Consider the following 19,130-nt stretch of genomic DNA (forward strand, 5'->3'; position numbering starts at 1 on the left):
TATCCTAAAATTATTATATAAAATTGGAGGTTACAAATAAATTACCTAGAAATTCATATTCAGTATTTGTGTTGTGCCATTTGCACCATGAAAAATTGTAATTCCAAAAGTTGATGTGATGTTTGCATAAGCACGCATGCAAACTGGTCAATGGCAACAGTGCTTTGCTGTAAACAATACACACTCAAATATGTTATGTACGTGTACACAGACGCACACATTGATTCTTACGGGCTTGACGGTTCGGTCAAACGTGTTCCGTACGACAAATGCGTTGCCTGTTTTTTAGAATAGAACAACAAGCCTTGCGTGGCGTACAAAAAGCATAACACTTTAGCCAGAAAAGAAAACGGCATTAGTATCACTAAGCGATACTACCATCACTAAGCCGATACTAAGCAGTATATACATAAACAAAAAAATCATCATCTACACACATACATACAAGGCAACCCAAACCTCACAAACGCATGTCTTCATCAGCAAAAGTAGTACTCACATATACACAGTAGTACTCACAAACTACAAATATGCATGTATATAGCTGGTAAACAAGCATAAAGTTCACGAAATTACTAGACCTTAGGAGAAATGGGTAAACGAGGAAACCGAAGAGCATAAAAACAGCACAAGCTGAGGCATGACTAATCAGTTATATTTAAGCACGCTATTGGTTGTGAAGTTAAGTGTTATTGTGAAGTATTTTCAAAGTGGTCTAATAAAGACCATTTTTGCATAATTGAATATTGGAGTTATTTATTAAACAGTTTAGCGATTCGAACGTTAGCAGAAGATTTGGAATAAGCGGAATTTCACTAAATTCGTTACAATATTAAAGTCAACACAGGTATAAAGCGGTCGACTACTGGATACAAGATACAGTACAAATAATAAGAAAAAAACATAAGTGTAAAAACAAAATTTAAAATAAAAACAAAATTATAAACAGTAAAATTAATTAAGTTATATTTTAATTTTAATCAATATCTAAATCAAAATTAATATTGAAATAAAAATTTACATCAAATTAAAAATCTTTGAAAAATAGCATGCCATACGTGAGAGTATTTCCTTACGGATAGCAGCAAACGAATGCTCAAAACTAATACAGTTGTACAGTTCATTATAGCGCGAGCACCAATTGCGAAGAGGGCTAAATTAGGCACAATTTCGCCGGAGAATGAGTAAATGAAAGAGATCATAGGAGGTCGTTGGATGACCTAGAAGGTTCAACGTGTTCATATCAACTCCTTCCCGAACCGGACCAATATCCGGCAAAGATCAACACCGATAAAACTACCCGAAACCCTTGGGGAGTATTCTTATCGTTACACTAAGAAAAAGGATTATAAAGCACTGGCCCAGCCGCTCATGCGATACTCATCTCCGCAATGGTCTTTAGACTTAAAAGAAACAAGCTGGAGGGAGCTGCCGGCCTGGAAAAATACTCACGCAATATACGTCCTTCATATCTTGCTGGATATTGATCCGGCATGGTCCGCAAAATAGGTACTAACCCGACTATCGCGGGAATGATGTGATACGACCAATACGTCCAAACTAAGGCCCAGATTTTCAGTGCGGGTTTAAATTCTAGCCAACTTTTATGTTATCGAACAAAGTGGCAAGGTCAAATTCATTCTAGTCAACTTTAACTGGAGTTTAAACTCGCACAGGCCTAACTGTGTTATGTCTCCATTAAGCCGAAGTCATTGGTGCCGTATGTCGTATCGCTGTATCCGTATCGCTAACGTAATCAGCTGTTTATCGTTACGACGGTAAACCAAAACCCAATTGGTTGGCTACGATACGGTTACGACCTTAGCGGCACCAATAATCGATTGCATTGATTCTCATAAGGTTAGTCGAATCAGCTGTTATAAGGTTACCGACACGGTTACCGATAAAGCACCAATGTCTCCAGCTTTAACTGAGCCTTTAACGCGCATTTATATACACGTTTCATTGGTACCTTAAAGGGGAGTCATTGGTGCCGTTTGTTGTATCGCTGTAGTCGTATCCCTAACGTAATCAGCTGTTTATGGTTGCGGCGGAAAACCAAAAACCAATTGGTGGGCTACGATACGGTTACGACCTTAGCGGCACCAATAATCGATTGCATTGATTTCCATAAGGTTGGTCGATTCAGCTGTTATAAGGTTACCAATAACGCACCTATGACTGCAGCCTTAGGCGTATTTAAATAAGCGCTTTGTTCGTTCTAAAGCGAAAGCAGCGAGGAGTAGGAGTGGCATAGTCAACGTGTAAAAGCGAAGCAACGAGGCTAAATTGTCTATGGTAATCCACTTTTACATGGGTATGTTTATGGCGCCCTCTAACGTAAATTTAAGTGTAACAAGCTGAAAAAATACTGAACTGGCAGTGCTCCAATTTATTAAAAGTGAAATTTTTTTAACCGAGTTTTAATTTTATGCTTGATCAAAGTGATACAATTTTACGAAGTAAATATACAATTTCGCAAAAGTGTGCAGCAAGTAAACTGTTATAGTTTTATCGATTGGCTTTCAAAATTGGTGAAAAAATATAAGTACAAAAAAGGTTTATGACGAACTTCCTTGTAATAATTCCATTAACAAAAATCTAATTTGCAAAAAATCAAGGGAATCTATTTTAATTACTGTGGGAAGCTGCTACGTAATTAAGAAACAAAAGAGTTTAAGCGTAGGTATGTATGTACAATTTTGTTTGCAAGGTTGCAGCTTTTGTTGCTTTTACTAACCAATTGCGCATTATGAACTGCCTTTTTTTAGTAATGTATATTAAATTTTATATTTTCTGACTAAATTTTTCTTTATTGGATTACATTTTTTTTTTGCTTTTCGTATCAAAAATTTAATTCACCACAAAAGACCAGTGCTGGAAAAGGCAATAGTGCTTTTGTTTGAAATATGGAACAGCAGTGCTCGGGCATTTTAAAATGAGTATTGGTAGATTTTTTTTTCATCGAAGCGCAATAAACGGGTCAACTGCGTCAAAAGCGGGTTGGGGGCTTAGAATACACCCGGTATGTCTGTCAATAGAGAAGGCTTATATGATCAAATGATTCAAGAGGTTGTGTAGCGCAATCATTTAAAAGGGCTGGTAAAATTGTCCATCAGTCCACCAAGCCGGGATTCGCACCCAGAAATCCCTTCATTTACGTAGCTCCGAATTCTATACTAAGGTGGACCTTAACCCAGTTCTAGGCAAGTCAGTTTTGTGACTTTAAATATCCATCAGATGATGAAAATGCTCAACCTTAACAATTTACTTGAGTACAATAATTAAAAATTTTCGATAGTTGTAATTTTAATATAAGAAACCGTATACTAAATTTTCCACAAAAATTTAGTAATAAATAATTAATATTTTACCCATTATCGTTAATGGTGCACTAAAGGAACAATACGCCAAAGCGTTGCCAGCGTAATTTACGGCTTCTCCAATGCAATGGCCAACCTCACCTACCAATGGCGAATTCTTCATGGTGAAGGTGCGTGCGGGATGGAATAGAAGGTTCAATGAGGTTGTTGTTGTTGTTGTCGTCATTGTTGGTGTTGTTGTTGTTGTTGTTGGTGTTGTTGTTGTTGGTGTTGTTGTGCGATAAGGTTTCTCCCCGAAGGCTTTGGAGAGTGTTATCGATGTGATGGTCCTTAGCTGGATACAGATTCGGTACGCTCCGGTAACACAGCACCATTAAGGAGCTAGCCCGACCAATTCAGGAACAATTTATATGGCCACATTAAACCTTCAGGCCATCCCTCCCTCCCCACCCCAAGTTCCATGAGGAGCTTGGGGTCGCCAGAGCCTCGTCTGTTAGTGAATCAGGATTCGCCGCGGATAAGTGAGGTTGACAATTAGGTTTGTAGAGGCTATATATTGCGCTGGCAACCTAAGAGAAGAGGGTTGCGCTACACAGCCCTTTGAACTGGTTTTTTAGTCGCCTCTTACGACAGGCATACCTACCGCGGGTATATTCTGACCCCTTAACCCGCTAGGCGAGTCCATCAATCGTTTCTGGAATGAGGGGCTTATACATTATTTATGCCTGTTACCGTCACCATTAACATTGATAACACCCCCCAAAACCTTCGGCTAGTGTCTATCGCTACATTCCCGTACCAAGCACCATTAAGCTACAAAGCCGACAATCTCCGAAACGATTTAATACGACCCCATTTAACCTTCTAGGATATCCGGCCCACCCATGAGGGTGCGCTACACAACGCCTTGAATCCCTGGTGCAAACTCTGCCTTCAACGTTTCTCCTAACATAAAATAATGTGTCGCAGTCGACTTTTTGTTAAAGTTTGGAGTTCTTTTTTATAAAAAAAAACCATTGCTTACTTTATAAAAACATGTCCGAAAAGCTACAGTTTGTCTGTGCTAATCTTATTAAACAAATAAATGAAGCGTATTTATCGGTAATAATCCTCCCAACAAAGCATGTAAAAATAAAAAGCACATACATTTATATATAGTTTATCAAGGAACAATACTGTCAAATTCAAAACTTCTATTCGAGTTTATTAATTCAAGAGGAGCATGAATAGAATCCGCCTGCTGCAGAAAACAATTATTAATATATACATATTTTTTACCTTGTGTATCGTTGGGGTTAGCATTGTATTTTTATTTGCCTGTTGACGGCAGGGACATGCCGACCATGATCAAAATATTCATATTTTATGTGAGCCCAAATAGGAGTTCGATCAGACTCATAAACAGCTCGTAATTTGCATTTTACATGAATCTTTTTGGAGTAGTTTATGTGCACTATATGAACGATTAGGACTGGCCCGTTCAGGGCTGATATTTGACGCTGGGCATAGAAAATGGAAAGCATTGTTGAAAACAAGTATATATGGGAGGAAACCTATACATATATTTTAAGTATGCAGGCAATTGTTAGATTAGGTGAAACGTTTATGCAAAAAAAAAAACATTCATACCAATCCCCGAAGAGAACAGCAAGAAACGGTATATGAAATTCAAATTTAATTTGAAAGACAATTTTTCCAAAATAAATTGAATATATGTTCTAAAGTTACTTTGTTTGAAACCTCGTGGCATAAGTTTCATATATTTCATCATATCAGAGTCATAAAAGGCTCTATATGATTATATTTGCGGGACTCAAATTTGTCATATATTTCAAACTCGTTTCGGGCTCTTTAATTAGGAGCGCTCCAAAAATGTTTGAAGTGTATGTACCTGAAAAAAAAGGATTTTTTTTTTTTTTTTGTTGACAACCAACTCTGGCTGCATTAATCAATTTTTCGAAAATGAAATTCCCAGAAGTTTCACTGTCATATAATTCTTGTTGGAAAGGAATTTCCACTGCAGACAAATGTAAAGGGCTCCGGCGATTAACATCGAGATTGACTAAATTTTGTGTGTGTTTATGCAGTCGGGTGGCTTCGTGACACACGTATTTGTTGTCGGCTACACTTTGATGAAAGACAAAAATTTTTGATATTTTCATTTGACGCTTACTTGTTTGATAGTCGGGGGTGTGATTGACAAAACAGCAGTGTTGTATTTAGTTTGTGTTGACATTAAAAATGAACAAATGCGCGGAAGAACAGCAATTCATATTAAAATTTATTGAAAATTTCTATATTTTGTTGGCCTTATTTGATATGATTAAATATATTGGTTTGATGAGCTTGAGGCCGTAAGGTAAATAAAACACGTTTATTTTTTTTTTTTTTTTTCAAAAATATTAAATTAGATTAAAGCCGCAGCAGTATACGCACGCTCGTAAGTTCTTCATTTAAGCCACAAGTTTTTCAAAACCATAAAAAAGGTCACTCCAGCGATCATCAACGCCAGAACGCAGAGTCCCCGAATATATTAAAAGGTAAAACTGTAGCAATTGCATGTTTGCTTTTTAAACTCTACTTCTCATTTTTCTATTGCACATTCCTTTGAAATAAAATACTAGTGTAATTTTTAATATTAATCATTGCCTTTTATTTCTAACCCCCCTGAGAGAAAGTAGTCTGGAATCCGCCAGCTCAAGTTTTCATGGTTTAAATATTTTTGAAAAAGGAAAATAAACGTGTTTTATTTACTTTACGGCCTCAAGCTCATCAAACCAATATATTTAATTTATTGAAAATTATCAATGTATTTCGTTTTGCGTACAAGCTTTTCATCCACAATTTCTTTTTATCCATATATGTATTACTCCTATATTGCTACTAGAGAATGATCGCAGTGTGTTTTGAATTCGAAATCAAAACAACACACCCTATAAATTTTTTGTGATGGTAGCAGCATAAGTGTGACAAGAAAAAACTTAAATTTAGGTACATTCGATAATTGAATACAAAAACAAAACAGTTTAAACAGCAATATATCGGCACTCTGATGTTTGGGAATGTACCTAGCTTTTTGTAGCAATATAGGAAGGAGTATTACATATATGTTTTTATCACTATTTTTCCTTTACTTTTTATTTAATAAAACTGTTGTAGTTGCAAGTAAAAAAAATCATCATGCGATGACGACATATTCACGTCCGAACCCTACGGTTTCCCAATGCAAATGTTGATTGATGGCTTTTTTAATGTGAGAGTCGTCAAGTATCCGACACGCACACATACAAAAATTCAGTCAATCTCATTGTTAATCGCCGGAGCCCTTAATGTCAAATCAAATGAAAATGAACCAGCAATCAGGGGGCCGGGGACAAAAACTTGTTCAAATGTATGAAAATTCATTTTTATTTCATCACTTCACAGAACATAAATTCCTCCCTACTCTCCTTTATCACCTATATTGTTCCTCCGTTGGAATTTCTTAGAAAATAAATTTTCACCCTCTGGCAACACTACCTTATAAACTCACCACACTTTGCGTCATTTGTTTTTTATTCATATTTCTTTGTTAAAATTTTCGTATTCCTGTTTTTATCGCTCTTCTATCAGTCATCGGCTGTAGATAGTTAATTTTATTTTGTGGAAATTTTTTTCCGTGGAACTAAAGAATTGCATACATAAATTGTGTGAATTTTTAAAATAATTGTAAAGGTGATAATTGCCCTTTGTTAAATAAGGTAAATTAAAGTTTGGAAGAAGTAAAAACAACAAACTTCCATAGCCACAGAAAAGTAGAAGAAACTAAACTAGAGGCGTGATTTATATGTGGATGTAGGTGTGGTATGAAGGGGAAGTGCGCTTCAATAATAATAATATCGGTTAAGAATAATCTAGTTGTGGGGAGGAAGACGGATATCTGATGATTATTTAATATTATGGAGTAAGCCAGCGAATACACCCAACTCCGACTCACATGCAAGATTAGTTATACAAGAAGAGATGGGGAAAAGGTGGTTGACGGGTTGATATACATTTGAATTCTGATTAAATATAGCAACTAGCTGATCGGACATAACTCCTGTCCGAACTTCCGTCGCCCTCTTTGTCCCACTCCGTGTTCCATGAACCTAATCCTCACCATTATACCCTCCTAACTTCCCCAACAAGATTATCATTAGTATTGTGGTGACCCCGCGGAGTGGAGGGAGTGCGCTCGACTACCAAGCCGAAAGTTTCAGTGACGTAATATCAAAGTAATTAGAGAGCATATTTCTTAACGAGGCCTCCTGCTGATAGTTGTTTGGCAAAAGTCCCGATTAAAGTCGCCTAGGCTTCGCTTGCTAAATATGTCTACGAACACACTCTTGCATGCGCCACGCATAGTTGTGGTTAAAAATTGTACTGAGTAGTTGTCCAACAAAAAGACTTTGTATTGCGCTTGAAAACAGTTTTATTCTCATGGTCCCATTATTAAGTGTTTTCTTTTGTTTCGACACATTTCAAATAGAAATCAGATGTACATACATTGTGCATAGTATATAGTGTATTATATGTACAATGTATGTCCCACAAATGTCCACTTAATTGTGATAAGACTTGATTCATGTCAAAGGATCACATAATGAAAGAGCTGACAAATAATAGCTAGTAGATATCAATGATAATATCACTGTTGTTATTGTTGTAGTTTTTGTAGCAGGGCCTCGCCCCATCCAATAGTTGCTACCACTCACAAGCTGTCATCAATATCCTCTAATGGGTGTCCAAGGAAACTTGCAGTTTTAACAGAGGTGGTTACACTTGAAAAGATGTTTGGTGTCATTTAGGAACACGTTAAAAGCAGGACATACATTATATGTGTTGGGGTTGATTCTGGATAGGTAAGAGTTTAAGCTGTTACAGTATGCAGATCGAAGTTAAGCTAGAGTGACGCGCGTCTCCCTGAGGAGGCTGCTTTCCTCCACTGCGATTTTAGGGTATTTGACATTAAACGGGGTTCGTCGGGCGATACCTGGTTCTTTTGGGCTCCTTTTCATCATACGGTTGAGTTCTACTGTGCCTTATTGCCTGATATTGCTTGGGGAGATGACTTCTTGAGTCCCTGGGAAGCGGGGTCTATTCAATAAGATGCCTGTTGGGATACCCAGGTTTCTGGTTATACAGCAGAAACGGTTCATCATTCCATTCCCTACCATATGTGGAGTACTGTTGTTGTTGGTGTTGTTGTAGCAGTGCTTCCAATTGTCCAATAGGCGCGACCGCCTCACTGTGTGAATGGTGCTCTCGGGACATAAAAAGACGACAGCAATTTATATCACTCAGGACCTATACTTCGTTCCTTATTTACAAGATTTTTGTTATTGGTGGTTTTTTAGTTGTATTAAAGATAACGAAACTCCCCGAAGGCTTTGGGGAGTGTTATCGATATTTTATTTTTTTTATTTATTTATTTATTAGTCTACAAATTTAACAATTAATCATACTAAATATGGTATGGATTACAGATAAATTACAGAAGCATACAAATTGAAAAAAAATATATTATAAAATATGTATATACATTACTAAACCAGTTGTCGGGATGGACTGTGATGCCGGGCAACGGGAATTGATTATTAGTGCTGTCGGAATGGACGTGATTTCGAGCAGCTGATATATATTTTACACACAACAAGTAGGGCTGCGATGTGTGGGAGATTGGAAAGGACGTGATTCCAAGCCACCCTCCCAAATCATTGCGTATTTAAGGTAGTCGGGAGATATTTTTTTATTACGTAGAGTGAGTCACACGTATCAATGTTTTTGCAGCGTTTATTGAAGTCAGTACACAGACAACGAAGAGGTTCGTGCATTTCAAAATTCGATCTGCATGTGCTTATATGAAGCGGTTGAAAATGTCTATATGGTCTAAAGTGAACAACAAGGTCTACAAAACTAATAACTTGGTTAATTGTGTAATCATATACTCGTAGGATTGGTATGATTTCCTTGTAAAGCACATGAACTTGCACTTCGGCAGGTTTAGTGACATTATATGTACACTACACCATTCGACTAGGCTATTCAGATCCGATTGTAGATTTGATCTATCCATAGGTGAGCGGATAGGCATAAGAATTTTGACATTAGCAGTACTTCAAAACATTTGGAAGGTCGTTAATGAACAGCAGAAACAGCACTGGACCAAGGTGGCTGCCTTGAGGAACACCAGAAATATCATTTAGCTTCTGACCTACAGTTATTAAATATAACTGTTTGTTTTATATCCGTCAAGTCTGAAGATATCCAAGATAGAAACAATGGCGGGAAGCCAAAACGGTCGAGTTTGAAAAGAAGTGAATGGGAAACTTTATCAAAAGCTTTATTAAAATTTACTTAAATCATAAATTACATCAATTTCGCTATTAACCTTAAATGCGTTCAGCACATGAGTTGTGAACTCAAGCAAGTTAGTCACTGTAGATTTACCCGAGCAAAAACCATGTTGAGACAAGTCAATGATTGAGGATACCCTATGATATAGTTGCTTTGTGACGATCGATTCAAAGAGTTTGGGAATAGCACTAAGCTTTGCTATTCCTCGGTAATTTGAAACACATGATCTATTCCCATTTTTGTAAAGTGGGAAATATCCCTTGCTTTAGGGATGCGTTAAAAAGACATGTAAGAGGTTTGTACACACGTTTTTGGCACAAGAGATGGAATTTCACCAGGTCCGCTAGAATAGCAAGTTTTTAGGTTTTCCAGATGGCTTAGTACGCCTTCCGTATGAATATACGGATCAAATGCTTAATTTAGCGAGGACAGTTTGAATGGATAGATCAATGGCGGGGAGTCATAGGCAGTGGATTAATTAGATTTAAAGAAGGTGGCAAACATATTGGCAATTTCATTGTCATCATTAGAACTTAGATCGTTAAACTTCATTACGGTTGGAAACCTCTTGATTTTTTCTTTTCGAGTTGACGAACGAATAAAACGACTTTGGATTAGAGGAAATTTTATGCTTAATCTTTTTTAAGTATTCCGCATAACATCTTCTCTGAAGCCTATTGTACCTGTGGTGCAGAATAGAGTATACCGCATAGTCACGTCTTGATGCGGATAATTTGAATCTCTTAAAAGAACGCGTTTTTCGATTTTTAAGATATTTGAGTTCTTTAGAGCTCCAAGCAGAAGTTGGAATTGCTGAAAAGGTGTTAGATATAGGTACGCATTTGTGAAATATCGCATACAAAGCATTGTTAACGTGTGTGCAAGATTGTTTGACTAAGGGTTATTAGTATTGTTGTTGGATGGCATGGAAATAGGAGAAACAAACAATGTGCTATTTCTGGCACCACATACGCTATTTCTCGCACAGCAACAAGACTCATGAGTAACTAATTTGTTGTTGGATGACTGCAAAGAAGCCATTAATTGGTTTTTTAGTTCGTCGAGCTGTTTAGACAGATTATTGAGCTTGTTGTCAAAAGCGCTCAACACTATTTCAAACCCTTACTTTTGGCCCATATGAATCGCGTCTAAAGCTTTACTGAGCTTATCCGGCATGTCCACGCACTCTTCACAAAAATAAAGCAAGTGACGATTGTTTTTAATTAATCTGACCTCATAATCAGAGATGCCTTTACTAAAGGCTATATGGAATGTTTTTTTACATAATCCATTGCAAGGTATTATATCACTATCGAGAGTTCTCGAGAACCGTCTATTACACTTTCCACAAAAATCGTCCATTGTAATAAGTTGAAACAAACATTAAGACGAAAACTACGAGAGAGATTAAAAACACGTCCGCACGCTTTGCCGGATATAGATCCGGTACGTTCCGGTAACAAACCATTAAGGTACTAGTCCGACCAACTCGAGAAATATTAATATGACTACATTAAACCTTTTAGGCCATCCCGTCCTCCCCACCCCTTAGTTCCATGAGGAACTTGGAGTCGTCAGAGCCTCGCCTGATAAATATGTGTATGACACATTCATATTATGTATGTCCTACATGCGATGTGTCCCCACATGACACCAACCATCTTTTCAATTGTAATGTGGAACCTACGCCTCTAACACTTATCTCCCTATGGTGCACCTCTGTTGAAACAGCCAGTTTCCTTGGACTCCCGTTAGAATACTTTGATGGTAATTTGTGAGTGGTTGTGCCCATTGAATGGGGCGAAGGCCTCTTAATGCATTAATACAACAACAACAACATACACTCATATTTGTAACAGGATTTCCCTCGCATAGGTGAGGTTGACAATTGGATCGCGGAAGCTTTGAAACTATAAAGCTTTGTATTGCGCTTATCAACCCCTTTAATCCTATTGTTTTTGGTATCATTTAGTATCAGAAGACTTTGTGATTATTCGGTATAAATACAAAACAGCATCTTCGGATACAAAATATTTATAATGGCAATTATAACCCAGCAAGCACAATCCCTAACGTTTGGGAATTGTTATATGGCCACGTAACATAACTAATGTAATCTCGATTGGAGAAAATTATTAGGAAACTATACTAATAATCGAGTCGAAAATGATAAGAGAACCGTTGCAAATTCAATTCACATTAGAACCCTACTAAAGAAATGCATAAGGTTTCGATTGGTGATCTCTATTTTTTTTCGATTTGACGTTGTTGTTATTGCTGTAGCGATAATGTTACTCCCCGAAGGCTTTGGGGAGTGTTATCGATGTGATGGTCCTTTGCCGAATACAGATCCGGTACGCTCCGGTAACACAGCACCATTAAGGTGCTAGCCCGACCATCTCGAGAACGAATTATATGGCCGCATTAAACTTTCAAACCATCCCTCCGACAATTGGGTTTGGAGAATCTATATATTGCGCTAGCAACGTTAAGGGTTGCGCTACACGACCCCTTGAATCTGGTATTTTAGTCGCCTCTTACGACAGGCATACCTACCGCGGGTATATTCTGACCCCCTAACCCGCTGGGGATTTGATAATAATGTCCTATTTTGTTTGCTATGTTTCTGCAGTATTTTTAAATCATCGTCTAACATTAGAGCTGCGAGAACAAGGGTAGTCTATATATGTGACCCGGCCTATGCAAAGGTGGTTTATGACTCAAAAACGAAATTGCGAGAAACAGCTGTTAACAGCTGTTTTGTTTTTTTTTTTTGTTTTTTAGTCATAAGCACCTTTTCATACGCCGGGTCACATATAATCTTCCCCCAATCTTAATCTTACTTCAGTGTTTGTTGGGATACTGATCGTCGAAAACTTGTAATCAATTGACTTGTTTTATTTTTTACATGACATACCGATACTGGAGCGCGAAAAGGGAATGGTAATACTGGTAGCAGCAAAATACAATGCACCGCCACCTGTAACTCCAGACAGTTCCAACAACAAATGTCGCTGGAATTCGGTATTTTCAGCCTATATTTACTGTTGCTGATCGGGATCACTCGCATTCCGACAGCATTAATATAACAATAAAATTATATGATGTGTAACCAAAATAAGGTCAAACAAAAGTTGGAGCAGGGGGATTGGAAACACGTCCTTTTCAACCTCCCAATATATTTTGAGATGTGCTGATCGGAATCTTCATGTGTTCCGACAGCGTCTTTACTAAACAAAGTTGAGGATGATTGGGTACACTTCAATATCTAACATCCAAAGACATGTTTAGCTGTGTTGATCGGAGACCAATACATTCCGACAGCTTAAAATACAAATATAATTGAAAAATATAAGTTCCAACTTTTGTTGCCTTAAGCTGGGAGCCCTGGAGGATTGGAAACGCGTCCTTTCCAACCTTCCTTAAATGACTGGCTCCCAGACTCGTCCGTTTGTTACGCCAGTAAATATGCTGATCGGAATCACATGGCATTCCAACAGCATATTCAATAGAAATAAATGATATAATAATGAATTGTACTTAGTAGTTTAAGTTTTAGGCCTAAACAGCTGTAATAATAAATAAATTAAATTAAATTAAATCAATCGTAAAATAAAATATGCATACTTATGAATATTTACACTGGCAGTTAAACATATAAAACCAAAATGTTATTGGGAGCAAATTATATTTTTTTGTCTTTAAAAGGGCAGATCATGACAGCACGTAACCTTGCAAATTTGTATAAAAAATTGTTTTATTTGCAGTTAGAAAGCGGTTAAGAGTTTGAGGGAGTAGCTTTAAGATTTTCATTAAAAAAATTATTTTAAATACTGTCCTTATTTTTCCGAAAAATTATATGCCGTAATATCCACCTTTTTCTATTAATTTACGTTTTACGGTTTTTGATTCCGCATACAAATATTTCAGACAAACAACGATTGCCAATATACAGGGTAAAATATTGCATCAATCAATTCTAAAGTTAGGAATCATGGAACCGAAGAGGTTGCAGATAACGTTTGCAAAACTCGCACCAGACTTTGTCAAATTCATTTATTTAGTTTTTTCTTGTTTATTTAAAAGCAATTGAAAGTAAACAAGTATATATTCAAGAGAATCTCTTATCTCGACTTGGGCGGTTATGATTTGTGACGTCAGAAACAAAACGGCAAGTATGCCATGCATTCTGTTTCATGCGTTTTGCGCTTCAGTATTATTTATCACAATTCATTGGCTTGTATATATGATGTACCATATCTAATTTCCACTAAAGAAATTATATTCCTTCCCTCGTACAATATTTGGTATCAACCTTAAAGCAGTTTGGCATTGCAATCAAATTGATCTACACAATAATACTTATTTATGTACATGTATTGTGTCTGAAACAAAATGTATGCTATAAATATTTGCTTCTTAATTTCAGGCTTATCACCCCCTTAAACGGCATTCACAAAATACAACTACTCTTATATTGAGGGGCATTCATTAGTAACAACGTCAGTCACAACGAAATAATCGAAAGCTATGGCAACGCGCAAGAAGTCTCTGCTAAAAGTTATCATCTTAGGTGATAGCAGCGTCGGAAAGACGTCATTAATGAATCAATATGTAAATAAACGTTTTTCAAATCAATACAAAGCAACGATCGGTGCTGATTTTTGTACAAAAGAAGTGGTTGTCGACGATCGGGTAGTCACAATGCAAGTATGTACCACATACACATGTAAATATGTTTATGATTGGCACATATTTATGTCAATATTTTACTTTACATTAACAAAATACAATAACTCCATTTATATTTATATAGATTTGGGATACTGCTGGACAAGAACGTTTTCAATCATTGGGTGTGGCATTTTATCGTGGCGCTGATTGTTGCGTACTTGTTTACGATGTTACATCGCCAAATTCTTTCAAAAATCTCGATTCATGGCGTGATGAATTTTTAATACAAGCGAGTCCAAGGGATCCTGATCATTTCCCTTTTGTTGTGTTGGGTAATAAAGTTGACATGGATAATAGACAGGTAAAATTTATGAAGTCTATTTGCATTCAGCGTAACAAAATTACTGAGCTTTACAAATTTAAAAATTGATTTAATATTAATTTAGTTGTAATGGTAAAAACGCTTCCGAATGTTAAGGAGAATGACAATAATTTTTTATTTATTTATTTATTTTATTAGTCTACAAATTTAACAATTAATCAGACTAAATATAGTATAGTATAAAAACAAACAAAAAGACTTAAATATATAATAATTACAAAAATATACTGAAATACTTATGTTTTAAATCTTTCAAATGCAAAGACACACAGAGGTATACATATTTAAGTTAGTAAGTAGGTACTTTTTAATTCTGAAAATCGGGTCGCATGTATCTAAGTTTTGCAGTGATTATTGAAATCATAAAAAATGCCACGAAGTGGGTCATGCATTTCGAAGTTCGATCTGCATGTAATTATATGCAGTTGTTGAAAATATCTAGACGGCCTGACTGGCACATTGAACTTAATTTCGCCAAGCAGAAATAGGCTAGCTATCATCCCTCTTAAGAGTTTTACTATAAATAAGACATTAAGTATCTTCCTACGGCTATGTAATGTAGGCAACTGTAATAGTTTTAACCGGCTGCAGTACGGTGGAAGATTCCTTGACGTGTCCCAAGGCAAGTGTTTCAAAGCAAAAAGCAAAAACTGTTTTTGGACCAATTCCAGTTTATCGCAGTGAATTCGATAACGTGAACTCCAGATTATCGAAGCATATTCCAATATTGGCCTCACCAATGATGTAAACAGAGCTTTAGTAACGTACGGATCATTAAATTCATTAGACCACCTTTTCACGAACGCCAAAGTACCTTTAGCCCTATTACCGCAAGGTTCTATATGTAACTTAAAGTCATGCTTAGGGTCCATTGTAACACCTAGGTCAGCGAAGTTGGTGACTTGCTTAATAACATAATCTCCAATCACATACTCATGGGAATAGAAGGTTTTCCGTGTAAAACACATGAACTTAAGCTTCGGGAGGTTTAGTGACATGAGATTAGCATTACACCATACAACTAGGCTGTTCAGATCCAACTGAAGAAGTGCTCTATCCTCTGCTGAGCGGATAGGCATAATAAGTTTCACGTCATCCGCATACATCAACGGCTTACAGTGTTCAAAACACTTGGTAGGTCGTTAATGAATAGTAGGAATAACATTGGCCCAAGATGGCTACCTTGCGCAACACCAGAAGTTACATTGATGAATTCGGACCAACATTTGTTAAAAATAACTGTTTACGTTTATTCAAATATCCCAAGAGGAAAGTAAAGGAGGAAAGCCTAACCGGTCGAGTTTGTGTAAGAGCAGAGAATGGGATACTTTAATAAACGTTTTACTAAAATCTTTGTAAACAACATCAATTTCGCAGTTAGATTTAAAGCTATTGAATACAAGGGTCGTGAACTCCAGAAGGTTAGACACTGTTGACTTTCCCTTACAAAATCCGTGCTGTGTTAAGTCAATAACCGAAGATAGACTACACGCCATTTGCGTTGTGACAATCGCTTCGAACAGCTTGGGAATGGCATTGAGTTCAGCTATTCCTCTGTAATTTGTGACACAAGATCTGCTGCCACTCTTATGAAGAGGAATTATAAATGACTCTTTCCACTTCATACGAAACATCCCTTGCTTCAGGGGACCGCAGTCTTTGGCTATATAGGAATCCGTCACTCCTGCGAACCTTCAGGCTAACTCATCTCGCACAAAATTATGTTTAGAGTCAAAGGAACTTTTCTTCCTGAATCTTATGCCTTCTGTGTTAGTGAAATGAAATACTTAAGCCCTTTTTCACTCATACGACGCTTTTAATTTGCAATAATAAGATTCTTGCATAAAAATCAAAACTCTTGTATAAATTCTATACGACTTTTACTCACACTCCAATCGTTTTTCTTTCTTTATAGTAATAGAAGTTTCGAAACATTAAACAATAGATAGTAAAAAACCATGGAAATTTGATATTTTTAGATTTTTGAATATTACGTTAGACAACAGTATTTTTGTTCTGCTCGATGTTTAATGAAACAATTTAAAAACTGTACTAATTCAAATAATATGTGTTTCACTAGGTTTCGACGAGGCGTGCTCAGCAATGGTGTCAATCTAAAAATGATATGCCATATTTTGAAACATCAGCGAAAGATGGCACCAATGTAGAATTGGCATTCCAGACCATTGCCAAGAATGCACTGGCACAGGAAGCTGAGGTAAGTTATGAAGACTCTAATGATCTGAAGTATGATATTTGAAAGTATCGTAATTGGAGACAATTTTAGTTTTTGAAATGTTTCTAGAACTTTCGAATTGAGCATAGTTGTGTACTAAATTTCTAAGTTTGCTTCAGAAGTCATACCAAGAGTTTCATAATCCTTGATTAAGTTTCTTATTTGCCTGTGAATGACAATAATCAATTTCTCAATAACTTTTTACTATTTAATATTTAAATTAAATTACCTACATATTTTTACATCTACAGGTCGAGTTATATAATGAGTTTCCCGATCAAATCCGCCTCAACACCGATAGAAATAGTAGCAGTGGTAACACTGATAGCTGCCATTGCTAATGTAATTAACGTCGTAATTATGTTAGACAATGCGGCAAGTAAAAAATTCGATAGTAAAATCGCCGGTATTAAAATAACATAAAAATTATATTGAAAATGCGAAACTGGCGTTAGTAATACAGCAAGAAAAAAACTGGTATATAGCATGCGGCCGCAAACATAAATGCAACTGGATAATTAGCGAAGAGAAAAAACAAAAAATATATAGAAAGATATTTGCATACTTTCGCAACTAAATATAATTTAAATATACATATAAATATTATTAAAATAATACTACACACAATTATAAATATATAATGAACAAAGAAAAAATGATGATACATGATGCAAAAGGTTATACAGTAAGTAAAACAATTTATCAAGAAAATAATAATAAAAAAAATTAAAACTATGAACAATTTTTTAAGAGCAAACGAATAATTTGTTATTTTTAAAACCAGGATAATGTTTGTTTTTAGTAATATCCATAATAAAAATTCAGAACCCATGAGATTTCTGAAAACAGGCGTTTTAATTAATCCAAGAGCTGATAGACGATTTATTTTCATAGCTCCAAAACTAAATTTTATTTAAATTTGATCATTGATGTCTGAAATTTAGGAAAAACCATATGTGTAATAATCCAATATTACATATATGGAAACTCTAATTTTATTTACAATGGAAATTGCCTAGCAACTTTGCTGAGCATATTTGGCCTCTTAGATCCCTGGTGACGCAACCTTTTCCCATATTTTTGATAAAAAAAAGTTAACCACTGTGGGACTAAATGGCGGAATCAACATGCAAACTTTTTGATGAATGATTCGGTCAGCTGGATGGTCAGATCTTTGTAAATTGCCCATGCATGCAGTTTCACCCACTGTATGTATATTTTCATTTTGCATTGTAAACGACAACATTATAACCAAGGTTTTATATAATCGCCTGGGTAACATCATCCGCAGAAACATGTGTGACATGTTGAAGTGCTGCGGCGTTAATGGTTATAAAGCAACTCAATGTAAATTCAGTAAATAATGTCAAACATCCAATGTAATTAAAACATTTTGAATGTGCATATTATCAGTTTTTACTTATATTGATTTATTGACTATTTTAATACTTTTATATGTATGTATTTATGTACATCTCAGTTTTTATTAAATACGATGTAAGCTAAATATAAAATATCTTTGAAACAAAAAATGTACATTAATAAATCGGAATAAAATCATAGAAATGTATGCGTATGCCTTTTTTACATACATAGCACACACATAGATGCGAAGCAATTTCAAAAGATGGAGAGCGGTAGAGGGTGTTAAAAAAAGAGGACGGAGAGATAAGGAAATTATAAAGGGTATGAATGAGAAAAATTGGGAGATACATTTTGAAGAAGATCAATAAAATCTTATATACTGATTGCTTGACCTTGAGTAACGGGAAGGAATGCGTTAAAATACAAATTATTTAGATTAGTACCTGCCCAACCCGAGCCACGCCGGGTACCCTGCTAGTAATGATTATTCCTAATCAAAACAATTAAAAACGAAGATAATTATGGCTGAAAAAAATAGTAAAAATCAGAAGTACTAATCATTCTTGAGTAAAAAAATTAGTGATCAAAATTTAAAAAAACAAAGAAAATGATTATTTTTGATCTAAAAAATTGGAATCAAATTTAATTATTACTTTCAATCGAAAAAGTACTTTTTATTTTTGATTTTTTTGGATAAAAATATAAATCATTGCAGATTCCAACAGATTATGTCAAGACAAGTCTGGTGGTGTACATAGCGTTATTTTGCGGG

General features: G+C 35.8%; 1 protein-coding gene across 3 annotated transcripts; it reads left to right on the forward strand.

The window, feature by feature from the left end:
* Positions 1-2,401: 2,401 nt before the first annotated feature.
* Positions 2,402-18,563, forward strand: Rab7 (RAS oncogene family member Rab7). 3 transcript variants are annotated; one of them, XM_067762728.1, is made up of 5 exons: positions 2,402-2,686; positions 14,131-14,411; positions 14,518-14,736; positions 16,838-16,975; positions 17,245-18,563. In XM_067762728.1, exons 2-5 carry the CDS (start codon positions 14,232-14,234, stop codon positions 17,332-17,334), a joined length of 627 nt encoding a protein of 208 aa, XP_067618829.1. In that variant the 5' UTR covers positions 2,402-2,686; positions 14,131-14,231; the 3' UTR covers positions 17,335-18,563. The 3 variants fall into 3 exon arrangements, with proteins under 3 accessions (XP_067618829.1, XP_067618831.1, XP_067618830.1); XM_067762730.1 differs by lacking the exon at positions 2,402-2,686 and adding an exon at positions 6,901-7,037; XM_067762729.1 differs by lacking the exon at positions 2,402-2,686 and adding an exon at positions 6,904-7,063.
* The last annotated feature ends 567 nt before the right edge of the window (positions 18,564-19,130 follow it).

Source organism: Eurosta solidaginis, chromosome 1 (genome assembly GCF_040869045.1).
Source record: "Eurosta solidaginis isolate ZX-2024a chromosome 1, ASM4086904v1, whole genome shotgun sequence".
In the NCBI taxonomy this organism is placed as follows: Eukaryota; Metazoa; Arthropoda; class Insecta; order Diptera; family Tephritidae; genus Eurosta; species Eurosta solidaginis.